This window comes from Aulostomus chinensis, chromosome 6, assembly GCF_037954235.1.
Source record: "Aulostomus chinensis isolate RoL2024-O1b breed Wild chromosome 6, RoL_Achi_v1.0, whole genome shotgun sequence".
NCBI classification, from domain to species: domain Eukaryota; kingdom Metazoa; phylum Chordata; class Actinopteri; order Syngnathiformes; family Aulostomidae; genus Aulostomus; species Aulostomus chinensis.
Genome location: NC_141325.1, coordinates 820,481 through 847,597, shown reverse-complemented (window position 1 = coordinate 847,597; position 27,117 = coordinate 820,481). Strand labels below are relative to the sequence as shown.

General features: G+C 46.8%; 1 protein-coding gene across 1 annotated transcript in view; it reads left to right on the top strand.

Moving 5' to 3' along the window:
- The window catches only part of ogdha (oxoglutarate dehydrogenase a), a 31,364-nt gene extending 4,294 nt beyond the window's left edge, over positions 1 to 27,070 (top strand). The window contains 22 exon segments of the mRNA XM_086205650.1: positions 710 to 886; positions 2,560 to 2,662; positions 9,871 to 9,986; positions 10,347 to 10,501; positions 11,036 to 11,182; positions 11,269 to 11,359; positions 12,033 to 12,222; positions 13,118 to 13,167; positions 13,169 to 13,237; positions 13,310 to 13,489; positions 13,579 to 13,731; positions 13,901 to 14,010; positions 14,388 to 14,518; positions 19,871 to 20,021; positions 20,254 to 20,381; positions 20,477 to 20,655; positions 20,743 to 20,814; positions 23,135 to 23,260; positions 23,749 to 23,821; positions 24,654 to 24,817; positions 25,181 to 25,335; positions 25,431 to 27,070. Coding sequence (XP_086061776.1) covers positions 710 to 886; positions 2,560 to 2,662; positions 9,871 to 9,986; positions 10,347 to 10,501; positions 11,036 to 11,182; positions 11,269 to 11,359; positions 12,033 to 12,222; positions 13,118 to 13,167; positions 13,169 to 13,237; positions 13,310 to 13,489; positions 13,579 to 13,731; positions 13,901 to 14,010; positions 14,388 to 14,518; positions 19,871 to 20,021; positions 20,254 to 20,381; positions 20,477 to 20,655; positions 20,743 to 20,814; positions 23,135 to 23,260; positions 23,749 to 23,821; positions 24,654 to 24,817; positions 25,181 to 25,335; positions 25,431 to 25,551 — 2,841 coding nt within the window. The 3' untranslated portion in view covers positions 25,552 to 27,070.
- The last annotated feature ends 47 nt before the right edge of the window (positions 27,071 to 27,117 follow it).

Here is a 27,117-nt window from a genome sequence, read left to right as displayed (position 1 = left end):
CTTCTCCACCAGACTTCTCATTTGTCAACAAGCATTAGAAGTGTGTTTTTCTGCCTCTGTGCCCGTGAACGATGGAGGCTCTACATGTTAAGGCTGTTCTTTTTTTGGGGGGGGGGGTTTCATTTGATTGCACTTGTAATCAAATGAACCATTAATCATTGTACATCTCTATGGACCCAAAACGTCTCCTATATTTGTCTTTACCTGCATGTTTATTCACACAAGAACATTTTGTGTTAAACCTTCTTTATTTAATCAGGATATTTTAAAGCCTGAGTGAATATTCCTCAGAACTTAAACTTACGCATTTTGAATTATTTTATCACTTGTTTTGTTATTATTGTTCTCATTACATCAGTTTCATATCATGCCTTCAAAATGTCAATAATGTCACTTTGTCCCAAACATTTCTGGACTCATGTATTGTCCATGAGACGAGTTATCCAGCATAAACTAGACATCTGTGAAACACTTCGGGACATTTCGTCAAATTGGCTACTGGAACTCAATGCATGCGTCTCCATGGAAACGACCCAACTAGAAATGGGATGGACTCCTATGTGTTTGGGCTGAAAAAATTGAGGCGGAGTCATCGACAGTCATCAGATGAAACAAACAAGCTCTTCTCCATCTTTGTCCTCCTTTTGCTCCTCTGTCATTTCACTTCTCCTCCATCCTTCACATCACCACCTCCTTTGTCTCCATGCAGTCGTGGGATGTGTTTTTCCGCAACGCCAACGCCGGTGCTCCTCCTGGCGCCGCCTACCAGTCTCCTCTGGCTCTGTCCACGGCTCAGCCGCTCTCATCAGTGGTGGCAGCTCAGCCTAACGTGGAGAAGCTGGTGGAGGATCACCTGGCGGTCCAGTCACTGATCCGGGCTTACCAGGTACACGCACTCCTCTACTGACGTTGACATTCCACTCGTCTTTTCCTTCTGCAACATTTTTGTGAATACTTCATCCATGTTTGAAGGTGGGAACACGTCTAAAACCTTAAACTGGTATCAGAGAAGTACAGATTTCACATTCAAATGTAGTCATGATGCTGAAGTTGATGAAATGATGCGTGGAGTTGTTTGTGTCTCTGCCCTCTGGTTTGAAAGATGAACCACTGATGACTGACGCAGGTCAAAGGTCGTCACAAAACCAAAAACTCAACAGAACCAGGAACAACAGAATACATATTTTTTAGTAGAGACCTGATCCAGGAGGAACCTGATGACTCGGGATTTGTCATCCCCCTGTGCTGCCATGTGAGACTGACCAGCCTCCGGCCAGCATCACCCTCAGTTGGCGCTTTCATCCGTTACACTGAAAGTTGCACGCGCCATCAGACTGAAACGAGGAGCTCGCTTCAGCTCACCCTGCCATGACTGAAGACTGGAGTTTAGCTGGGCTGCTCCTCTGATGGGGGAAAAGCCTCCACACATCCGAACTCCTGCTGGACGTCGTCTCGAATCGTCAGCACCTCGCTGCTGTCAGGTTTTTGTGCCATCGTATAGCCCGAGTAACGGGACAACGTTGATGTTTAATCAAGCGAGGACATGATGAGATACCTTTCGTGTTTCTGATTGGCTCATTGCGTTTTCTCAAATCGCCATTTCGATGTAACATTCATTAAATTCTCAAATTAAGCAAATTAAGTAATAAAGTGTGGCTTTAAGATGTGTTCATGGACGCCTTCAGATACTGGAACGTGATATAAAGTGTAGAAATGCTGATTGGGTTTTGCTGCTGGTTTGACAGTGGAACCAAAATCAAAATCAGAATCAGAACCAGATCCCTTATTCATCCCCAAGGGAAACTGTTCCTAACAGCACTCCACTCAACAACAACAAACAGGGACTGAAGGACAGCCAGGCTCAGCTCGTAGTGCACTAAGTTGCAGGTGGAACTGTTTCAGGTCTACTTAATCTATTTCTAGGTCAAGTCTGTGTTCAGACCCTGGTAGACAGATTGAAAAATGATGAGACCTGATCCTGAACCAGTTACCGAGTAGACCATCACTGAATGAGTCCTGGATCGGGTCTCCAGAAGCATGTGGACCCGTGAAGACCCCCAGTCGTCTGTGATGGTGTGTGTGTGTGTGTGTGTGTGTGTGTGTGTGTGTGTGTGTAGGTGATGGGGCATCATAATGCCCGCTTGGACCCTCTGGGAATCAGCTGTGTGAATTTTGATGATGCTCCGGTCAATACCGGCTTCCAGGACGTCGGTGAGAACGCCGAACTGAACCAACTGTCACCAGCTTGTTGTGTTAATGTTGCTTTTCCCTCCCCCACCCCACCCACCCCTCTACTACTCCTCTCTGGGCTGCTGGTCTTTCTCCTCCTCCTCCCCCTGCCGTTTTCGACACCTTTTTCTTCTCTTCTCTTTTCTTGTTTTGGTGTCGTTTCTTTCTTTCCTGTGCCGCCTCCTGTCTTTTATTTCATCCTATGCCTCCTTCCCCCTGCTCACAAACCTGGCTGTTTCTGGCTCCTCTGCTTCACCCTCCACTTTGCTCCATCCCTCCTCCTCTTCCTCATGTCCTGGGTGGGTTCTGTACTCTCGTCACTCCCTGTAGATCCGCGGGCACCATGTGGCCCAGTTGGACCCCCTTGGCATCATGGACGCTGATCTGGACTCGTGTGTCCCCACTGACATTATCACGTCCTCCGACAAGCTGGGTGAGGAGCAAAACTGGGTTGTCTGTTTACTGCTGCTCTTCCTCGCACCGCTGCGGCTGCTTCTGTCCTCCTCAAACCTTCCTGTGTACACCAGGAGAACCTGAGAACTTTCTCCTGTACAAGGAACATTTGTGGAACTTTGTAACTGAAACCTTCTTGAAAACCTCCTGAAATTCTGTTAAACAGAGCAAGATGGAAGAGCTCCCTTTGGACTGAAGCTCCCTCAGGTCTGAGCTTGCGTCGATCAGGGTTCTTCAGGAAACTTGGAATCTTAATTGGATTTAAAATCTAATTCAGAAATAGAGTTCAGCCTCTGTGTTTTAGGATTTAATCTTCTAGCATCCGGCTGTAAGCACAAGTCAGGAATCTGGATCGTAGTGGTGCATGAAGTTTTCGTTTCTTTAGCGTCGACTGGTTTGCTGTAGTTCTGCTTTTGCTGCGTGATGTTGGCTTGTTGTTCGAATGATCTTTTTCTGCAGTGACTGATCAGTTCCTTGACTGATTCACGTGTTCTTAGTTTGATTCAGGGATAAATCAGAAATCTGTTCAAAAATCAACCTGCAATGGTTTTTAAAATCAATAATTAGGGTTCAGGAACGGCTGCATTTTTAATGACAGTAGTTTGTGATAACAGGTTGATTTCTCAACTTTAACTTGTCAAGATAAATGCCATTTTCTCAAGATGAAGAATCATCCTCTAACCAGGAGCTAACAAGCTTTGTTATCTCGGTAAGAAGAAGAATAAACCTGTTAAAGTAACTCAGTGAAAGGCCTTCTTGAACCCTGAACAGGGCTGTTCCTGTCAGAGCAGCTCACAAGTCCAGCTGGCAATGAGAAGAAAGTAGCAAATGGAATAAAACACCAGGGACCACAAATACACAAGATGAAGTTTACTCACCAATACTGGACACAGAGACGACAAGCATGGACACTTTAGCGTTTTGTAGATCGAACATGGGTGTGTACAATCGATTATTGCACATGATGAATGAGTTTAATAAGTATCAATACACAGAAACTTCACCTCAGGTGGTTAGAAATCATGCTGAAAGGAGTCATGTGACTTTGGCTCATCGGGTTCTGCTGCTGTTCTGTATCTTAAGATAACACATCAAGAACTCAAAGTATGGCCTTTCTAGGGTTCTGTACTTCTGTACAGGCTTTTCTGATGGAGACTCTGCAGCTGAGCAGCCTTGGATGTCTCTCAACCCTCAGAAACAGTCAATGATGCGAGCAGCGCGCCAGTGCTCCGTCAGCTGATGCTGATACCTCCCCCACCCCTGCTGCACAATGCTGCCGTGTGCCTGAGCGCTGGCTCTGTCTGATGAGCTGAAGGGCAGTCGCACATTTGTAGGGTCCCCACGACAAATCAGCACACATAAAAAACTGTGCTGTTACTGATGAGTTACCACAGAGCCTGATTGGTGGAGATGTGCGGGGGCGGGGCTGTACCACCAGTGTCGTCTAATCCCTCCTCTCTCTCTAGCGTTAGTCCACCTTCTCCCAAAGTAGTCGTCCTCTGGCTGGTTTAGTTTCTTGAACATATCCATCCTGTTGACTCAAACTGTTTACATTTGAATAATAGCAGTTGTCATGGTAACCAGAAGATTTTTCTGCTGTTGTTACAAGGGCAGCAATCAACCAAAGAAACTCTTGGTCGACTGAAGCCCTCAAATTTGGACTAAAAATCGACTCATTTTATACATGAAAACTCTACTGTGTCAACTTCCAGCACAAACCTGCTGAGGAACATTGAGACAATTGTTTGTGTCAGGTTGTAAGAACTGAGCGACGCCATCGCTGGTCCTGACAGAGCCAGACTGAACACAGGAGCTCAGACTTAAAACTTTACTCTCAAACACAAAAGGCAAGTCCTCGGAAAGAATTTTTACAAGTAAAACAAAACAATTATTAGACTAAAACACTGAACTGTCAATTCTGATGTGTTCATGTACTCAAAACTGACGGGCAACCTCAGGTGGACACGTTAGCTCACCGTTTCTAGGGGACACGTCGTGTTTGTAGTGGAGCTGTGACATGAAAACTGGTGCTGGCAAACTTTGCATTCGACTTTTTTTCCATGATCTGTTTTCATGAAATGCTGCCACGCTGCAGACGTCTTTGACGTGGGGGACGAGGACTGACTTGGAATGAAACCCTCAACACTAAATAGACATTCATCAAACCACCAGACGTGGGCCTTCTAGTCCTCTTCAGTCTGTCTGTCTCTAGCGGGTCGGGCGAGTCCAAAATAGCAAAACAAGGGGGGTGTTCAAAGATAGATTGTTATCTGAGAAACAGGGGAGCTTTGGTACTTTGCTCCTGATGAAATTAACGTGGCAAAAAATCGACCAATCACAATTTGGGTCGAGCCAGGACGTCTGGACTAGTAAATCGAACAGTCGACTGGGAGATTACAGCCCTAGTTGTTACCTGTGTAAGCTGATAACCTGAACTTCTTCATCGTCATCCTCGATGAGTGTTTGTCGTGCCAGTTCGCGTGGTGAGTTTTGAGCAGGCGACTGTCCTTCTTTAACAGGGCTGCGACTCTGAACACATCAGGATCTGGATCGTGCTTCTCTTGTCAGTGTGAACGTGTGCTGAACCGAAGCGCCACGAACCACTAATTACTGTTAGCCTAGCCTAGTGAATCCATCTGCTCTCACTGAAGACCCTGTTACATAAACCCCCCCCCCACCAGATCAGGCTGGCCCCTTTTCCTGTTGCTCAGGAATTAGTCCCGTCCTGTCATGCTGCCATGAAGGTTAGGCTGGTTGTGCTGTGGCTTCTGTATGGAGGAGGATTTGACCTCAGCATGGCCTTCGCTGCATCCTGTGTCTCCACCACGTCTGGCTGACCACCTCGCCCCCAACTCCACTGATAACAAGTAAACAAATGGTGGAGATTGCAAGATGCCCGCCAGGTGTTTTGCTCTGTTGTTGCTGTGGCGGTGATTGGTTGTATACAAGGGTGCAGGTCTCTAACAGTGTCTCTCCCCTTTGCTGCCCCCTGCTGGCGACCTGTCCAGATGTGGCTGTGTTCAAGGAGAGGCTGAGAGTCCTCACGGTAGGAGGTATGAGAGACGGCGAGCTGCTGTGTCGCTGCTGTCAAGCCCCTGGTTTATGTCCACTAAGTGTGTTGCAGTAGTTTGTGTGTAGCGACTGCAGGAGAGGAAGACAAACTGGAGGAGATATTTCACTGTCCTGCCGGCGTCCGCAGAGTTGAAGATCGTCTGGCCTCCAATATAAACAACAGACAGAAAACCTCAAACGAATGAACAACCAGCTTGTCATCCAAATGTGTGTAACTTTTTAGTCAGAATATTCTCCACATGACTTTTATTGATCAGTAAAACTTTATTGATCCCTCGCATAGAGATATAACGCAGGTGTCAAAATTTGAATATGTCCGTATTATGAACGTCATGTCTGAAGCGAAGATTTGGAAGCTTGCGTGTTTGCAGGCTCTTCAGTTGACTAGATTCATGATATTTTTTTAATCTCATTTTTACTGACTGTGTGTCATCGTGTGGGTCGATGTAAAGGCGTGTCCGTGGAAACGATGGTAAGAGTAAGTAAAGAGAAGTAGGGAGAACTCTGACATGTAGAACTGCACGAATCCCAGTGGAAATTCTGCAGTAGAACAGACGGGAATCAAAACAAAGACATGGACGAATACATCAGCACATAACCTGAACCAGGTCTCCAGTATTGTTTGAATCCAGCTTAACACATAACCATGGAAATCATACGCTTTTATATATATATAGATATATCTATATATATATAGATATAGATATAGATATATCTATATATATCTATATATAGATATATCTATATATATCTATATATAGATATATCTATATATATATATATATATATATATATAGATATATATATATATATAGATATATATATATATATATATATAGATATAGATATATATATATATATATATAGATATATATATATATATAGATATATATATATATATATATATAGATATAGATATATATATATATATATATATATATATAGATATATAGAGAGAGAGAGAGAGATCGATGAAGATAAATAGATATTCCGTTATTTAGATTCATGGTATTTCTCTATAGAGGTCATTTACAGTTCTGTCTATAAATTCCCAACAGGACTGCTATTTTTTGCTTCGTATGGTGGATAACTTGAAGAAATGGCGAAATACTACATTGCTGACTAGAGTGGAAATAAGATGTGTCCTGATCTGGCCTTCAAAATAAAAGCAGTACTTTGTTGTCATTATTAGGCTTTGTCAGAGCTGCTTTAAGGACCCGTCTTCACTCCTGTTGGACAAGCATCAGACTCGATTTGTCTCCAGTGAAATTTCTCTCCATGATCAGGACACAAGAAACATTCAGAAGAAGTTCAGTGCTTTTCTTCTTTCTACAAATAGTCTCAGAAAAAAACCATCTTCCTCTGGTGGCGTATCAACCGTCTGTTGCCTGTGAGCCATCTTGTGAATGTTTCCCGTGTCCTGGCCCGTGTTGTTAGCTTGCTAGCTTCTAGCAGCCGTAGCCATGCCAGTGGTGAGTCCTCCCTCCGTAGGCCTCAGACTACTTTCCAGGCTTATGTTGACATTTGGACACAAGCTGATTAAAAACTGAAGTTTTCTGCAGGAAAATGTTGAGTTTTTACCAGAGCTGGAAGGAGCCAGGACAATATTCTTCCAAAACAATGTTTGGTTGGCACAAATCAACTTTATTATCTGTTGTAAGAAATAGAAGCCGGAGCTCCCTGAACGTGGCCCAGTTGATGAAGAGCTCGTCAGTCTGTACTTGACAGGGTTGGAAGATCTACAGAATCAGTCGATCACTGGCCATGGTTCTCAGCTTAAATATCCAGTTTTGATACATCAGCGAGTTGAGTTACACAAAATAGTGTGGAAAGTGAAACTGTTATAAATGTGCTGCTTTTATCATTTTTACAGTTGTAAACGTTGTGACGTAAAGGACTTCAAAGTTGTTTCCATAGATTACCGGTAAATGAATTGGCAAATATGATGAGACCATTTTTGCCCTGCTCAATATTTCTTTGAAAAATAGAATAAATTTAATTTTTATCACCAGAATTGTGACGATAAAAAAAAGACGTAGTATTTCGTACTGGTATCAGGCAGTTACGTAACCTGAAGTAATTTTCTCATGTTAGCTGGTGGAAGTTTGACCTGCAACATCTCTGCTTTGGTTTTTGCTGCAATGACCTTCAACGGTGTTTGTGCTTCGCTGCAGCCATTTTATTGTCAAAACCCTCAAAACTAAAACAAAACAAAATCTAAAATGATTTTTGATTCCCTGGTGCAGGTTCAGTTTGAAGAACCTTGAATTCTGCTTGTAGAACATCTGGTGCTGGTCTCGAGGTCAGAGACCGGAAATCAGCTGTGTGGTTCCCAGCAGCTGAAGATATCAGCAGGTTCAGTTCTACATCAGATCCACCAGTAAACACCAGACCGGTGGATGGTGGAGGTTCAGTTCTACATCAGATCCACCAGTAAACACCAGACTGGTGGATGTTGGAGGTTCAGGTCTACATCAGATCCACCAGTAAACACCAGACTGGTGGATGGTGGAGGTTCAGTTCTACATCAGATCCACCAGTAAACACCAGACCGGTGGATGGTGGAGGTTCAGTTCTACATCAGATCCACCAGTAAACACCAGACCGGTGGATGGTGGAGGTTCAGTTCTACATCAGATCCACCAGTAAACACCAGACTGGTGGATGGTGGAGGTTCAGTTCTACATCAGATCCACCAGTAAACACCAGACCGGTGGATGGTGGAGGTTCAGTTCTACATCAGATCCACCAGTAAACACCAGACTGGTGGATGTTGGAGTGGTGGAGTGGTGGAGTCTTAAAAACCTGGGTTGCTAACAAGAGTCTAGAGGAGCCTACAGAGGTCATGGAGGTCATTAAAGGTCATCAGGGGAAACCCAAGAAGCCTGAAGACACTTCCTGTAGGACCAGGAACCCTCCTCAGCCCTGCAGTAGTGTGTTTGTGTTGGCTTGTATCACGGTGTGAGTTGGTGTGCAGCTTCAGGGGATGTTATTAAAGGAGCTTCTTGTCTGTCCGTCAGCTTCTACTTCATGATTCCAGCAGTTTAGTGCTGCAGCTTTCGTCCTCCCTCTGTGTTTAGGACAGTCCTTGTGTGTCCTCGTCTGTGACTCACTGGCTGCTTTCATCACGAGCGTTCAGTGAATCGATGGTTTTATCAGCCAGACGTTGCTGGTGACTTTGTGTCCTGCATCTGATGCTGGTTTAGATGAAATGTGACAGTTGGAAGCTCAGTTGTCTGATTTGTCTCAGGGTGAAACCACCATGTTGACCCATCAGTCTTGATAAGGTGGACTCTGGATTCTTATCTGATGGCACACTCACACCAGCCAGGACTGAGGTTCAGGTCTGAGCTGGAGCTGATCCAGATATGAAAATCTTTCAGAGGATTATGTGACATGTTCATATGAATAGGTGTGTTTACAGCAGATGGGTGAGTGAACATGGCAACACTTTGACCTAGTTTACTGACGTAGGTTAGTTTAGCTGCCAGTGCTGAGGTAGCTCGCCTACATACATCGTCAACATGCGTCAGTGTTGAATCCAGAGTCAGTCAGGCTGTTCAACACACTTAAAACCCAAAGCTCAGCTCATTCGTAAAAAAATATTGAATAAAAGTTCTACCATTTTAAATGTATTTTTCAAAAATATCTGTCCTTCTCAGCTGCTGTATGAGTCTCATAGAAACCTGCTGTTGCTAGGTAACAGCAGGGTAGATGTGAACTTTGACCTTTACGGTGATGTCACGGTGATTCACCTGCAGCCCAGTCAGTCAACTCCTCATCAGTGACTCTGTATCGCTGAGGTCATAAATCGGCTTCCATATTTGGAATCTGTCAGCAGACGAGCGCTTGAGGTCATGATAGTAACCAGGCCTCTTTGTTCTGACCCCTGATGCCCCCCCATCCTGCTGCTCATCTCTCATTCTGTCCCCTCTCCCTCTGCTGCCATCTGCACGTTCCTCTCTGCTGGTTGATGATGTTCTCTCCTCAAACACACATCTCTTCTTCGTGATCTGGTTGTTTGCATCTTTGCTTCCCTCCATCCTTCAATCTGTCCTTACCTCCTTCCCTCTTTTCTTCCTTCTTGAACCCTCACCCCCACCCTGGGACACATAGGCTTCTACGGCCTGGATGAGTCAGACCTGGACAAGGTGTTCCGCCTTCCCACCACCACTTTCATTGGAGGGTCAGAGAGTGCTCTGCCCCTACAGGAGATCATCCGCCGGCTGGAGGTCAGACACACACACACACACACACACACACACACACACGTCAGGCTCTGCTGCGTGTTTTTCCTCCATGTATTAGACAGCTGCTGTTCAACTATTATTAGACTGTGATGTAATATAATTATTAATCTATTTACTTTGTACCAGTGGCCATTGTTGGACATACACAAACAAAGCTACCAAAGTGGCAAAAAAGCCCCCCCCCCCCCCCCCCCCCCCCACCAAAACTAGTGCTTTAGGTGGGTCGCTGCAGCTTGCCCCAGCCACACCGCCAGAGGTCACAGGGTCAGGCTGCGGCAAAGGCCCAGCGCACAGCTGTAAATCCCAGTCAGAGATGTAAGCTGGTCTGTTTTTGTTGGCTAGATGGCGTACTGTCAACACATCGGGGTGGAGTTCATGTTCATCAACGACCTGGAACAGTGTCAGTGGATCCGTCAGAAGTTCGAGACTCCGGGTGTGATGCAGTTCACTCTGGAGGAGAAGAGGACCCTGCTGGCGCGAATGATCCGCTCCACCAGGTAAACCCTGCTGTAACAACACCAGCAGGTAATAAACAACACAAGTCCTCATTTCCTCTGCACGCCATGACTCGTTTGGGGTTCGTCCTGCATCACAGCGTTGTCCTGGTCACTTGACTCCCCTTGAGGTGCACTGACGCTGTCATCAGGTGTCTCTGATCGAAGTTAACTTTCTTCACATCAGACCCCCAAAAATTGGGATTTCGAGCCAAACATTTGACATTTGTTTTTCAAGACAAAATACTTTGCGTCTTTACTGTGACATTAGCTAATCTAATTAGCTGTGTTGCTAATCAGTCGATCGTCAAACACAATAGCAACCCAACATTAGCGCGTCACCTCAATGTGTTAAACCGCTGCATGCAACGAAACGCAAGTCCAGCCATCGACAGTGATGCCTGGCGCTGCTCCTTCCTGCAAGGGATGATGGGAACAAGACAAATGTAGATGATACCTCTGAGTCACTGGAGTTGGTCATCATATTTGTGGCTCCATGCAGATGTGTTCCAACTTTGTAACTCTGTGTGTTTGCAGGTTTGAGGAATTCTTGCAGAAGAAATGGTCGGCAGAGAAACGATTCGGTCTGGAAGGGTGTGAGTCGCTCATCCCAGCTCTGAAAACCATCATTGACATTTCGTCTGACAGGGGTGTGGAGTATGTCATCATGGGCATGCCTCACAGGTAACACACACACACACACACACACGCAGTCTGTCTTGTGAGGTGCGTGGAATGTGACCACTGTGACCACTCCCCTCTCTTATCAGGGGTCGTCTGAATGTTCTGGCCAATGTGATTCGTAAAGAGCTGGAACAGATTTTCTGTCAGTTTGACTCCAAACTGGAAGCTGCTGATGAGGTATGTGATTGACTCTGATGACATCAGCATGGCGAGCTCCCGTCATCATTCCCTGCATTGAATAATCGCAGGTGTTACCCAAGGAGGAACAATTCCTCGTGGATGGATCTTACATTTCTCTGGTTCTCAATGATGCGCTGGAGCTAACAGCCAATCAGTGATATTTCTCAACAACAGGCTCCGCCCCCAAGTCAACATGCACCATCAGTTTGCTGTCAATCAGGCCCTCAGACACTCACCAGCGCCCTTCATCTGTTTTCATAACCCCTCACTGTCTGTAATGAATGAAAAATGCCAGTAGGGTTCCATCACTTTTCTCTCTGACTGTGAATCCATCTGCCAGTTCTTTTAACAGCCAACATAAAAGAGTGTTTTACCTCTCAAGTACTCACTAAAAGGACTCTCTCGCTCACAAAGATCTGCATCACTGCTTTGTGACTCCAGAGTGCAGGAGAAGCCAGCCGTGGACATTTAGCTTGAGGCTGGTGGAGACAGACGACTAACAGCGGCTAATCTGTCCAGAAACGTCCGTCTGCGGCTCTCAGGCGTCCTTCTGCCCGCGTCAGTGCTCCTGTGGAATACCTGAGGATATTTAGTGTTGCAGTGTGACTCAAGGCAGAAGTTGAGAGATCAAACCAGGCTGAATTGACATCTACCTTGTTTTCCTCGCTAGGGCTCTGGTGATGTCAAATACCATCTTGGCATGTACCATCGCCGTATCAACCGCGTGACAGACAGGAACATCACCTTGTCTCTGGTGGCCAACCCATCTCACCTGGAGGCCGTTGACCCAGTGGTGCAGGGGAAAACCAAGGCTGAGCAGTTCTACTGCGGAGACAACGACGGCAACAGGGTGAGACAGGCAGACAGATTCATTCTCACACAGCCAGATTGGAAACACAACACACGACAGGATACGGTAAAGCCTTTCCCCCCCGGCCAAGCCCAGACAGAGCAACGCGACATCTTGCATGGTTTCATCCTACGTGGTCACATGCATTATAGTATATTCCAGCAAAGCCTCAATACCACATACTTCTCACCCGTTACACCAGGGGTCGGCAACTAGGTTGGGCCTCATCGACTCGTCCACTAACGTCTGTTACTGACATTTGAGAGAGAGAGAGAGAGAGAGAGAGAGATCAGCTGACGGGGAGAGACACCAGCTCTCACTAAGAGAGGGAGAAGAGCAGCAGCGCTACATTTCTGGGTTGATCAGTGGGACATAGACAGCAGCAGAGACTCCGACTGCGTCTGTTCCTCACCGTAGCTCAGAGGCTCCAACGCTCTACATTCAAACCTGCAGCAGCAGCATGCCAGTAGGAGGCGCCACATCCCAGCACACAGCTACCACTACAGACCAGTGACAGACCCAGAGGTCTGAACCAGCTGCTGGAGACAGCTGTGGAAGAAGCAGCTACTGACAGCGTGATGTCATCGCCACAGGGAAGCAGGTCACTGCCCTCCACACAGACACTCTGGAGGATGATGTCACACCAAGATAGAAGATACACAGTGTTTCGAGTTTCCTTCAGCACTTGTCAGAATAAAAGCCTTTAATGCAGCTCAGAATTTTTGTGTTTTTGCAGATAAGCAAAGAAATAAAACAATGAATTATAAAGGGGGGCATCACTCATCAACTGTGGAGGTTTCCATCTTGTGAGATGAGCTACAGAGCCCCTAGACACCTCAAGATGCTGTCGACACAGCCCTCATGTGTGTGTGTGTGTGTGTGGGGGGGGTACAGGTGATGTCCATTCCTGCTTCACGGAGACGCAGCGTTTGCAGGTCAGGGTATCGTCTATGAAAACCTTCCACCTGTCTGACCTGCCATCCTACACCACTCACGGCACTGTCCACGTTGTGGTCAACAACCAAGTAAGAGACCGTCTGAGTCATGAACATGCAGCCATCAGATGAAAGACGCCGCTGATCTTCTCGTGTTTCCAGATTGGCTTCACCACGGACCCACGTATGGCTCGATCATCTCCATATCCAACTGATGTGGCCCGAGTCGTCAACGCTCCCATCTTCCACGTTAACGCTGACGACCCGGAGGCCGTCATTTACGTCTGCAAGGTGGCTGCTGAGTGGAGAGCCACCTTCCACAAAGACGTGGTGGTCGACTTGGTCAGTGCTCGCTTCACTGCACCTAACACTGGTCTATTCACGGGCCGTGCAGTGAGCTGACGTGTGTGTGTGTGTGTGTGTGTGTGTAGGTGTGTTATCGCAGGATGGGTCACAACGAGTATGGACGAGCCGATGTTCACGCAGCACTGATGTACAAACAGATCAAGAAGCAGAAGCCCGTTCTGCAGAAGTATGCTGAGAAACTGATCGCAGAGGGAGCCGTGAGCCGGCAGGAGTACGAGGTAAACACACACCGCTACTACGGCGGCTTGGACGTCTGCCGTCTGCCGCTATGTGTCGCAGCTATAAGGTGCTACAGACTTGAAATGTGACCCAATAACTGCACAGGGCTCACAAGAAAACAGGACTGCAGTCGACCAGATGGAGCTGTAATTTCCTCTTTCTCTGCAGGAGGAAATCTCTAAATATGATAAGATCTGTGAGGAGGCGTACACTCGCTCCAAAGATGAGAAGATCCTCCACATCAAGCACTGGCTGGACTCGCCGTGGCCCGTGAGGATGTCGGCCGATCCATTACTCAGAGGACAGGAAGTGATGTTTGTTCCAGCAGGACGTCGATTTATTAAGATCTGCAGCAAACATACAAGCTGTTGTTCAGGAAATGCTGTCTGGGTTCATGTAAACTGCGTGTTCCACTTGGCTTCTCAGAATTTAACTTTGTTGGAATATTGTCAGGTTTGACACTGAAATAATAGTGGAATTTTGAGGTCAGCTGCAGCTACAAGCTCCTCCTCTCAGTCCTCATCAAATTATCCCTCTGAGACGTCCAGAAGCCATCTAACATTTCTAATTATGACAAAACTGACCAGGACATTTGTCAGCATTACGGTTCATCCTGTCAGTTTTCTGGCTCTGAAACTTCCTCTGTTATCGGCAGGTTTCTTCACTCTGGAACGGACAAACCGAAGTCAATGAGCTGCCCCTCCACTGGTCTGACCGAAGAAAATCTAAACCACATTGGACAGGTGGCCTCATCCGTCCCTGTCGAGGACTTCACCATCCACGGAGGTCTCTCTCTCTCTCTCTCTCTCTCTCTCTCTCTCTCTCTCTCTCTCTCTCTCTCTCTCTCTCTCATCTTCTCTTCTTCTCTCTCTCTCTCCTCTCCTCTCACTCCTCCTCTCTCTCTCTCTCTCTCCTCTCTCCTCTCCTCTTCTCTCTCCCTCACCCTCTCTCCTCTCTCCTCTCTCTCTCTCTCTCTCTCTCCTCTCTCTCTCTCTCTCTCTCTCTCTCTCTCTCTCTCCCTCTCTCTCTCTCTCTCTCTCTCTCTCTCTCTCTCTCTCTCTCTCTCTCTCTCTCACTCTCCTCACTCTCTCTCTCTCTCTCTCTCTCTCTCTCTCTCTCTCACACACACACACAGAAGAGTCTCCATTCATCCCTGCTGCCTGCCTCCTAGTAGAGCAGGTGTAGAACCTCTACTCAACTACCTGTACCAGCACTACCACTAGTAGTACTACCTGTAGCAGTACTACTAGTGGTAGTCAAAGTCAGTTTAATTGTCAACTCTTCACATGTACCAGACGTACAAAGGAACCAAGGGTACGTTTCTCGCTATCTTATGGGAACCACAAGACATTTCTCACACAGTGATAATTAAAGCTGCAGGCAGCGTTGAACGACCCTGTGCACCATCGCGCGCGTCGGGGTGCGGCGCAGTCAAAGGACTTCTGTCCCGGCCATGTAGAGGTTTTCAGATTTGGGCTGACAGCTCTGACTTAACCCCCCACCCCAGTTGGATGAGGATTTTAGAGTACTCTTCTTGTGAAATATCCTCATAAATCCCATGACTTTGGCCAAAAGTTTGGATGTCAGAAGCCTCAGTTTGACACAAAGTGCATGTCCACAGAGTTCCTCCCCGTTGGTTTACATTGTCAGGTGCAATGTGGTACAGCAACTTTCGAGGCTTACAGAATCCAAACCGTTTAGTCTCTCCTCCATTCTCTGTCTTTGTCTCTGTCCATCAGTCTCTCCTCCTTTCTCTCTCTCTTTATCTCTGTCCCTCTCTTTCCTTCTGTCTCTCTGACTTCCTCCATTCTCTGTCTTTGTCTCTGTCCATCAGTCTCTCCTCTTTTCTCTCTCTCTTTATCTCTGTCCCTCTCTTTCCTTCTGTCTCTCTGACTTCCTCCATTCTCTGTCTTTGTCTCTGTCCATCAGTCTCTCCTCCTTTCTCTCTCTCTTTATCTCTGTCCCTCTCTTTCCTTCTGTCTCTCTGACTTCCTCCATTCTCTGTCTTTGTCTCTGTCCATCAGTCTCTCCTCTTTTCTCTCTCTCTTTATCTCTGTCCCTCTCTTTCCTTCTGTCTCTCTGACTTCCTCCATTCTCTGTCTTTGTCTCTGTCCATCAGTCTCTCCTCCTTTCTCTCTCTCTTTATCTCTGTCCCTCTCTTTCCTTCTGTCTCTCTGACTTCCTCCATTCTCTGTCTTTGTCTCTGTCCATCAGTCTCTCCTCCTTTCTCTCTCTCTTTATTTCTGTCCCTCTCTTTCCTTCTGTCTCTCTGACTTCCTCCATTCTCTGTCTTTGTCTCTGTCCATCAGTCTCTCCTCCTTTCTCTCTCTCTTTATCTCTGTCCCTCTCTTTCCTTCTGTCTCTCTGACTTCCTCCATTCTCTGTCTTTGTCTCTGTCCATCAGTCTCTCCTCCTTTCTCTCTCTCTTTATCTCTGTCCCTCTCTCTCCTTCTGTCTCTCTGTCTTCCTCCATTCTCTGTCTTTGTCTCTGTCCATCAGTCTCTCCTCCTGTCTCTCCCTCTTTATGTCTGTCCCTCTCTTTCCTTCTGTCTCTCTGACTTCCTCCATTCTCTGTCTTTGTCTCTGTCCATCAGTCTCTCCTCCTTTCTCTCTCTCTTTATCTCTGTCCCTCTCTTTCCTTCTGTCTCTCTGACTTCCTCCATTCTCTGTCTTTGTCTCTGTCCATCAGTCTCTCCTCCTGTCTCTCCCTCTTTATGTCTGTCCCTCTCTTTCCTTCTGTCTCTCTGTCTTCCTCCATTCTCTGTCTTTGTCTCTGTCCATCAGTCTCTCCTCCTTTCTCTCTCTCTTTATCTCTGTCCCTCTCTTTCCTTCTGTCTCTCTGTCCTTCTCCATTCTCTGTCTTTGTCTCTGTCCATCAGTCTCTCCTCCTTTCTCTCCCTCTTTATCTCTGTCCCTCTCTTTCCTTCTGTCTCTCTGTCTTCCTCCATTCTCTGTCTTTGTCTCTGTCCTGCTCTCCTGCTCTCTCTCCGTCCCCACTGATCCTGGATCTGCTCCACCTTCCTGCTGGTAAAGGAAGGTTCTGGTGGCTGCTGTTGCAGGATGTGCTGCTGATGGAGAATTGTTGGGTGGAGGTTCATTGAAGGAGGGAGGTGCTGGACCTGCTCTACTTGGACAGAGTCAGGACAGAACTTTGATTGGGGTTTGGTGACACACTAATAAACCTGATTTGACTTATTAGAAAGTTTTTAAAAATGTTTGTCCAGCACAGTGTCATGAGTCATGTTTTCAAGTTTGAGGGGAGACCTTTAACGCCCTAGGAGGAGATAGCGTTTGTTCGGGGTCCAAAATTGGAGCAAAGTCATGCATTCATGTCAACATTGTGGACTTCCTGTTGGATTGAGGTCAGAGGTGTCAGTGTATGATTTGTAGGTCTTGATGAGATGAATAATTGAGTTTTGGTTCCATTGAAACTTACAGACTGAGTCACAGGGCTGCATGTCACATCACATGTTATTGCCCACACAGGTGGCGGCTTTTTTGAAAAGAGGAATATTACGCATCCATTTTACACAGACAAGACGACAAATTCCGGCCTCTACCTGGCAGCAAATGTGGCCCATTCTGTGTCTAAAAAGGGTTACAGAGTCTGATCGTGGGGAGGGGGCGGGGTCTGGGTGCATCTTGCATCAGAGTGTGCAAAAAAAGGTGTTCAGGTTGTTGAGGAGAAAGGTGCTGCTCTCGCCAGTGTTGTGTTCGTCACGCTGGACGAAAATGACGAGGTCAGACCCTTTTTTCCATGACGGAAATGAGACTAAGACGAACGTCACCATCGCCCTCTGAAGACTAAAATGTGACCAAATTGTAAACATTTTCATCTGACGAGAACGAGACCAGACTAAATTGTTAGTTGGTGGACGATCAAAGTGTCAAAACATGCAGGTTTTCTCCACCAAGTATAACAAGCGTGCAATGTCAATCAAGAGCTCAAACATCAGCATGGAGCCAGCTGGAGCTGTTGGTCCTACTGGCCACGCCCCCATCATCAGCACACACCCACTAAAAGCACACACATGCACACACAGAGACAGTCTGGGCCTGTCTGCAGAGGACGAGACTCTCACCACGGCAGCAGCAGCGGTGTCGGGTGGTCGTGAACAGAGGGATGATTGAAGCATAGCTTTAGTCTGTGAGGCTCGCCCTGAGATGCAGTTTCCGTTTGAATGAAGCCTAAAGTTTGGTGGTGGTGGTGGTGGTGGTGGTGGCTCCACCTCCCCGTGGAGCAGAGAGCGCTTCCTAGTGCTACATGCTAAAGCTAGAATGAACGAGGCTGCCAGGGCCGCGAATGTTGGCTGGTTTAAAGCAGCCCTCTAGTAATCTAGCATGTTATGAATAAAACCCTGTCCATTTGTGGACGGGGGGCAGGTGGAGTGCTTTGACCCGTGTTTGTGGGACTGGGAAACACGGGAGTCCTGGTGTCAGGTGAGCTGCAGGTGCTTGATTGGTTTTTACTGAGACCTGTAAAGACACCGTTACAATAATCTAGCCTACTGAGAATAAACGCACGGACGAGCTTTTCCATGTCTTGTTGAGAGAGAAATCCTTTGATTCGTGCAATGTTTTTGAGATGATAAGAGGCTGATTTAGTGACAGTTTTTATGTGGCTCTTAAAATTCAGGTCTGAGTCCATAACAACACCAAGGTTTCTAGCTTGGTCAGTGGTTTGTAGTGTCATTGAGGCAAGTTGGCTCCTGACCTCAAGCCTTGCGTTTTTGGGACCAAACACAACGACTTCTGTCTTTTCTGCCCTGAGCTGGAGAAAATTCTGTTGTGTGTCATGGGATATTTTAGATGCATCGGTATGAAGGCGTGTGTCATTTAACACCTTAATAAGTGCAGTTTCAGTGCTGTGGTGTGGTCGAAAACCTGACTGGAAAGCACTGTAGAGATTGTTTGGGGTCAAGAAAGAATGAATTTGTTGATAGACAACTCTCTCAATGATCTTTGACAAAAACACAAGGTTAGATATGGGCCTGTAGTTTCTTAGTACTGAAGCATCCAGATTAGGGTTTTTTAGGAGAGGTTTGATTACTGCAGTTTTCAGTGCCCTGGGAAATTGACCTGATTGAAGAGAAGCATTTACTATCCTCAGTACATCTGACACACAATGAAAAACACTTTTCTGCAAGCTTGTAGGCATCATATCAAGGCAGCACGTCGTGGAGTTTAAGTTCTGAACCGTTGCTGTCAGAGTTGCATGGTCAATGGGTTGAAATGCAGGAATAGATGCCGAAGGGTTTGTCAGTCTGTCGACAACAGTGAATAAGGTGCGGGCATCGTTGGTGTTATGGTGTTGGTGTAGTCTAAGCTTATAGCAGCAGAGCAAGGGGGCAGGGCTAGCATAAGTCTGCACTAACTGGAAGCTTTATCGAAGAGGAAAGTTTTAAGTTTCCTCTTAAACATTTAGAGCAGGGTCTGAGTCCTGGACCAGGACTGGGAGATGGTTCCGAAGGGGAGGAGTCTGATTCCTGGAGGCTCCACCTCCATTCTAGTCTTGGAGCCTCCAGGAATCAGCAGGAGTAAAGCAGCATCCTGGGAGTGAATGTTTCTAGCTGGGTAGTAGGGATCTATGAGTGCTCAGGTATGAAGGTTCCTGATTGTTTAGGATTTTGATGTTAGAGGCAGAATCTAGAATCCTGTTGGGGATCTGAGGGCATCCAGTGCAGAGAAGCCAGTCCAGGAGAGATCTGGTCTCTTTTCCTGGTTCTGGTCAGACCACCAGCAGCCGGAGAGTCTTTAGAGACTGTTGGTGCACCCTGAAAAGCGGGAGCTTTGGGTTACCCCTGTTGGGGCTCCTGAACAAGACAGATGAACTGGTCTTGGTCCCTGAGTGCTCCATAGAGGACAGCTCAATGTCAATGTCAAGTTGAAGGGATACGTCCACTTTGAGGGAAATTTTTTTTTTTTTTTTATCAAAGTCCATTGTCCCCAGAGACTGACCAGCAGACAGAGACCATTATCTAGGGAGCTGTGTACCATGCTAGTTAGCTTAGCACAATAAATGGTAGTGGATTGGAAGTGTTAGCGTACTGTAGACAAAAGATATCATCAAGAATGTAGCAGCCTTGTGATGCTTGACATGTTAAATGTGCGACCGTGTGACCCTATTTGTTTTTTCAGGTCTGAGTCGTATCCTGAAGGGTCGTGCACAGATGGTGGCTAACCGCACCGTAGACTGGGCTCTGGGCGAGTACATGGCCTTTGGGTCGCTGTTGAAAGAGGGAATCCATGTCCGTCTGTCGGGGCAGGATGTGGAGCGAGGAACCTTCAGGTGAACAGTTTAATTTAGAGAAACAGTTTATTTACACCAACTTCCTGTGGGGCCTAACCCGATTGTGTTTGTACCAGTTCATGATTTGTATTCCCGGCATCGGCAACGATTACGAGCTGCCAGATGTTTGCTCTGGAGCTGTTGAACTGTGGCTTCCTTTGACTAGTGGCGTTTGAACCTGCGATTCCCTTCGAGTATCTAAGATTGTAGAACTGAACTCGTCTCCCTTCAGCCACCGTCATCACGTCCTCCATGATCAGAACGTGGACAAGAGGATCTGCATCCCCATGAACCACATGTCCCCTGACCAGGCGCCATACACTGTCTGCAACAGCTCGCTGTCTGAGTACGGCGTCCTCGGTTAGTGCTCCAGCTGTTTCTGGGTCCTCCATTTGTTTCACTGTCTCCACAGGTGTCAGCTGGTTCTTGTCTGTTGAGCCTGTTTGTTTCTTCAGGGTTTGAGCTGGGCTTTGCAATGGCGAGTCCCAATGCGCTGATCCTGTGGGAGGCTCAGTTCGGAGACTTCCACAACATGGCGCAGTGCATCATCGACCAGTTTATCTGTCCCGGCCAAGCCAAGTGGGTCCGCCAGAACGGCATTGTGCTGCTGCTGCCACACGGGATGGAGGGCATGGTGAGGCCCGTTGACTACCAGCTCCATCTGCTCGACCATTGCAGTCATGACATCTGTACTCTGTAGTGAATCTCATGGCATCCGCAGGGTCCAGAACATTCTTCAGCTCGTCCGGAGAGATTCCTCCAGATGTGCAACGATGACCCCGATGTCATGCCGGTAGGAAACACATCGCTTATCTAGTCAGAACCCCATGAACGCAGAACAGGCTTTGGCCAATATGGACGCCAGCTCCGTCCTGTTGCCATGTCTTTATTTCAACCTGTTGGCGACTTTGATGATGATGATGATGATGATGAGCTACATTTACAGCTAAAGGGGGTTGTATTCCAGAATCTAAACCCGACGTCTAATCCTGGTTCATAGAGGCTGCTGAAATAATCATAGACAGAAGATGGTGTGAAGTAAAGATACATGATATGTGTTTCATGAAGAGACGCAGACGCCTGATGATACTAATGATAGAGTCTTCACATTTATAACCAAGAATTGAAAAAGGCAAGACAGTCTTTTTTCTCTGAGATGATCAAAAATAACACCAACGATGCCCGCACCTTATTCACTGTTGTCGACAGACTGACAAACCCTTCGGCATCTATTCCTGCATTTCAACCCATTGACCATGCAACTCTGACAGCAACGGTTCAGAACTTAAACTCCACGACGTGCTGCCTTGATATGATGCCTACAAGCTTGCAGAAAAGTGTTTTTCATTGTGTGTCAGATGTACTGAGGATAGTAAATGCTTCTCTTCAATCAGGTCAATTTCCCAGGGCACTGAAAACTGCAGTAATCAAACCTCTCCTAAAAAACCCTAATCTGGATGCTTCAGTACTAAGAAACTACAGGCCCATATCTAACCTTGTGTTTTTGTCAAAGTTCATTGAGAGAGTTGTCTATCAACAAATTCATTCTTTCTTGACCCCAAACAATCTCTACAGTGCTTTCCAGTCAGGTTTTCGACCACACCACAGCACTGAAACTGCACTTATTAAGGTGTTCAATGACACACGCCTTCATACCGATGCATCTAAAATATCCCATGACACACAACAGAATTTTCTCCAGCTCAGGGCAGAAAAGACAGAAGTCGTTGTGTTTGGTCCCAAAAACGCAAGGCTTGAGGTCAGGAGCCAACTTGCCTCAATGACACTACAAACCACTGACCAAGCTAGAAACCTTGGTGTTGTTATGGACGCAGACCTGAATTTTAAGAGCCACATAAAAACTGTCACTAAATCAGCCTCTTATCATCTCAAAAACATTGCACGAATCAAAGGATTTCTCTCTCAACAAGACATGGAAAAACTCGTCCGTGCGTTTATTCTCAGTAGGCTAGATTATTGTAACGGTGTCTTTACAGGTCTCAGTAAAAACCAATCAAGCACCTGCAGCTCACCCAGAATGCTGCTGCCAGAGTCCTGACCAACACTAAGAGAGTGGACCACATGACACCTGTCCTTAAACCACTGCACCGGCTCCCTGTGTGTCAAAGGATGGAGTTCAAAATCCTGTTCCTGGTCTATAAGGCACTGAATGGGCTTGGGCCTAAATACATGTCAGAGCTGCTGACTGGGTATGAAGCATCCAGACCCCTCAGGTCATCAGGGACAGGTCTACTCAGGGTCCCCAGGGTCAGAACCAAGCAGGGTGAAGCTGCTTTCAGCTTCTGTGGTCCACACCTGTGGAACAAACTGAACCTCTGAGGGGGCACAAACTGTCAGCTCATTGAAATCAGGGCTGAAAACACTGCTGTTTACTGCAGCCTTCTGACAGTATTGATTTGGGATTGATGATTGATTTAATATTGATGTTAGAGCCATAGAGAAAATTGGCTTTGTTATATTTTGTATTAATTTGGAGAATATTTTATTGTGTGTACGTAATGTATTTGCCTTTTATGATTTAGTAGTTCAGATAACTATCTTGCTCCATTAGTTCGTCTTCTTAACGGAAATTTATTCTTCTGTCATAAAGTGTTGTTTTTGACGTAAAATGTGGATTAAGGGCATGTGCGCCAAAAAAAAAAAAAGGGGGGGTGGGGTTTTACTGAGCAGGACGGGGAGCAATCAATTTTCTGACCGCAGCTAGAAAGGCATAACAAAAAAGATAGCTTTTGGAACGGTTTTTATTTTGTATTGTGGATTTTTGCCTTGGAATAAATCGTCTTTTTTTTGTTTAACTTTACATTCGTCTTGCCTTCTTTTAATTGAAATCGCCTTTTGGAGAGCGCGAGTACGGAAATGTTACGTCCTGCAAGGGTGGTAAAAGGAGGTTCACAGGTAGCCACCACAATTGATTTGTCTGCTGTTGAATTGATTTTAAATGATTTTTGAATGTTTTAATTCACGTTTGATTTCAAACTGATTCTAACTTTCAATTTCTCTTTCCCTCTGTAAAGCACTATGAACTGCCCTGTGTAGGAATGGTGCTGTACAAAGAAATGTGCCTTTGCCTAATGATGACTCGTCTCTGTCAGACGCTGACTGACGACTTTGCCGTGCGTCAACTGTACGATTGCAACTGGATCGTGGTGAACTGTTCTAACCCTGGAAACTACTTCCATGTTCTGCGACGGCAGATCCTCCTCCCCTTCAGGAAGCCTGTGAGACACACACACCCACTCAATCACACTCACTCACACACACATGCACACACATACGCACCCACTCACTCACACACACATGCACCCACACTCTCACACACTCACACTCACTCTCACACACACACACTCACACTCTCACACACACACACTCACACTCTCACACACACACACTCTCTCACTCTCACACACACACACACTCACACTCTCACACACACATTCACACTCACACTCATACACACACACACACTCACACACACACACTCACACACACATTCACACACTCGCTCTCACACACACACACTCACACACACTCTCACACACACATTCACACACTCACACTCATACACACACACACACACACACTCACACACACATTCACACACTCGCTCTCACACTCACACACACTCACACTCTCACACACACACACACACAAACTTGCTCCGAGGGTGTCAACACGTCATTGCTTGACTTCCTGTTTTTGGCTGCAGCTCATCGTCTTCACTCCCAAGTCTTTGCTGCGCCACCCGGAGGCCCGATCCAGCTTTGATGAGATGCTGCCTGGTACGCCTTTACTGTGGAGGAGCAGTAGTACTTGGAGCTGGAGTAGTGGTTCTGGTTTCACAGGAGAAGTAGCTGTTGCTGTTTCAGATCCTGTTCATACGTGTCATCAACGTCCATCCTGAGTGACTTCATATTAGCGAGTACTAGTGAATCCAGCAGTCTTTTCATTTTTGTCTGCCCTGTCCTGATCCTGGATCAGTTAAATCACAGGCCCCAAGAATTCAGGTCTTAGCCTGAAAGGTTTAATTACAACACTGCTGAAGCTATGCATCAAAACATCGTTCTTTTTTGTTGTCTGTTCTTCTTGTAACTGATTGATGTCAAAAATATAAAAATCACAAGGCTAATACAGACCCAGGGCCCCGCCCCAGGGCCCCGCCCCAGGGCCCCGCCCCAGGGCCCCGCCAGTTCCCAGCGGGCTTCAACTAAAAAGCAGGGGTGTAATTTGCTCCCAAAGTAAATGTAAGTTCTTCCTGTGTACATTTCACCATTGATGCCAATCAAAATAAATATGTTGCATGGACCAGCTGGAAGTGGGCGTGTCTGTAATTTGCTGAGACATAGAGTGATTGGTCCACACTTCTTGGAATTCTGAACCACTGATAGTGATGAAACATTGGCAGAGGGGCGTGGTGAGATCTCAAGATTGTAGATCAGGAGGAGGGTCATCCTGGTGAGGGCATCTAGGCTGAGATGGACCGCAAAGGTCTGATGGCGGAGGAGGCATTCATGAGTCGTAGGGTCAGCCAGGACGTGGGATGATGACACGTCTGAACACGACCTCGTGGTTGTAGTTCTGGTAGTTTGAGTTTATTAGTTCTTCCATCTGCAGGGTCCCACTTCCAGAGGTTGATCCCAGAAGGAGGCGTTGCCACGGAACGTCCGAAGGAGGTGAAGAGGTTGATCTTCTGTACAGGGAAGGTTTACTATGAGCTCGCCAAAGAGAGGAAGAACAGAGGGATGGACGGGACGGTGGCCATTGCACGCATGGAGCAGGTGCACATACACAGCCTTGAACTTGTGTCTATGTGAGGACCTTCATTGTCCCGATGCATTACCCAGCTAACCCAACCTGAGCCAGCACACCTACACAATACCCAGTTCTGACCTCCAGACAACCCTGAGGTTGTGAGCAGCAGCTAAAATGTCCTCACTATGTAGCAAGTCCAAGAACTCTCACACAGCGTTCAGGTGGAGTGGTTATACACCCTCAAACAGGTGGCAACACCAAGTGACAGGAGTGTTTTTGACCTGGCAGCCCGTGGCAAGCTGGTGTGAGCAGGCAGGGTTTAGCGCCATCTAGCAGAGCATCAGGTGTCACAGCGGCCAGCCTCTAAACTCCCCCCTCTCTGTTTCCAGTTGTCTCCATTCCCCTTCGACCAGGTGAAGGCGGAGTTTGAGCGTTTTGCAAACGCTGACATGGTTTGGTGTCAGGAGGAGCACAAGAACCAGGGTTACTATGACTACGTGAAGCCTCGCATCAGGACCACCATCCAGAGAGCCAAACCTGTCTGGTAACAATGGTCCTCCTCCACTGCAGCATCAGTCCCTGACATGTCAGCACCTCTGACCTCTGTGTGTGTGTGTGTGTGTGTGTGTGTTTTTTCAGGTATGCTGGCAGAGAACCAGCAGCAGCTCCCGCCACTGGAAACAAAAACACTCACCTGATGGAGTTGAGGCGCTTCTTGGACACGGCCTTCGACCTGGACGCGTTCAAGGATCAGCAGTAGATCTGTGACCTCTGATCCCTGTAACACCTGGAATAAACCCTGACCTGCCCGACCTTTGACCCCTTCACTCTTGGAATCATTTCACACACACATGCACATTCTAATACTGCTGAGACCCAGAAGCAGGACTGGTTGATGACGACTGATGTCCTTGCTACCACTAACATTTACTCTGTACACTCGAGCTGTAACTGTCAGTGGAGTACGCGACATCCTCACAGTTCAACTGATGACGGTTGCTAGGCAACATGGATTCCTAAATATTCCTGCTTGTTAATAACTGGAAAGAAATATCGATGTATTTCAAATTATTAAGTAAAAGAGTGCAATGACAAATGCCACTAAGGTCTCACAAATGAGTTCCAAGCTTCCAGAAAATCTATCACTTAGAAGTGGCAGTAGAACACGATAAACGCCAAACGCCTGAACGCACCACTGATGGGCGTGGAACCGCAGGAACACACCTGCTCATGTAGCAGGTCAGAACTGCTTCCTCTCACGGGTCTAAAGGGACGGTGACCGTGCGGCTCAGCTGTCATCTTGTTACCATGGCAACGAGCCAATTTGGTAGACATACAGCACACATACACTAAAAAGTGACATCATCAGGTGACACATTGTTGGTGTGTGTGTGTGTGTGTGCTTGTGACATCAGGACTGTGTGTACTCTGTCCAGCCCTGGACCGTTTGATGTGTGTGCGCATGTCCGGGTGTTGGGGCAGTTTGGGTTTGGATGGACAGGGTTTCATGTGGCGTAGTTCCAGGTTTCTGCCTCCAGGACAAAAACACGCATGATGTTTGAACAAATGTCTGTTGTTTTGATGAGATGTTGTTGACTGCTGCCGTTGTTCTCGACAGTGTTTCAGTTTGTAGCAGAAACGATGTGATGGAATGTTGCTGTGACGACAACGATTCTATGGAGCCGTCTTTGTCCTGGTGGCAGTCACTTCCCAAACAAACTCCTGCGTAAAATTAGCAAAAACATTGATTTGGTTCCATGCCGGCGTTCGTGCATGTTGGTTCGATCAGGGTTGCACCCACGGCAGGTCCTCGACAGCACAAAGGCTCATCTTCGTCCTCTGAGTTTAGCATTGTTAGCACCATTATCGTGCAAATGCGCCGGGGTCAAAACGGCTGGCAGGTGGAGCTGTTTGCCTTCTTGCAGGTGTGTTCCTTTGTAATTAGTCACCATGGCAACGCTTATTCGCACACTGAGATTTTCATTCTTTCAATATTTGAGGAATAAAATGCGGATGAACTTAAACCAAATGCACTGCTGGTAGTAATTTAACTGTCTCCTCCCGTCTTTCTTCCTCCTGTGCCAAAATGGAGGATTGAGTTCGACCTTCTTCTCAAGCAGCAGCTGAGCGAGCCAACGACCACAGAAGCTGACGCCCGCTGCAGGTTGTGTTCCAGCTTCTGTGAGACAAAGAAAATGATTTATTTATTTTCATAAAGGGGATTGAGCTTCTCTTCATTATTACGCTTCATTCAATAAAGATCTTTATGTACTGAAGAAGTTTGTGTGCCTTTCATGAACGAGACAACCACAAAGAACAAAGACTG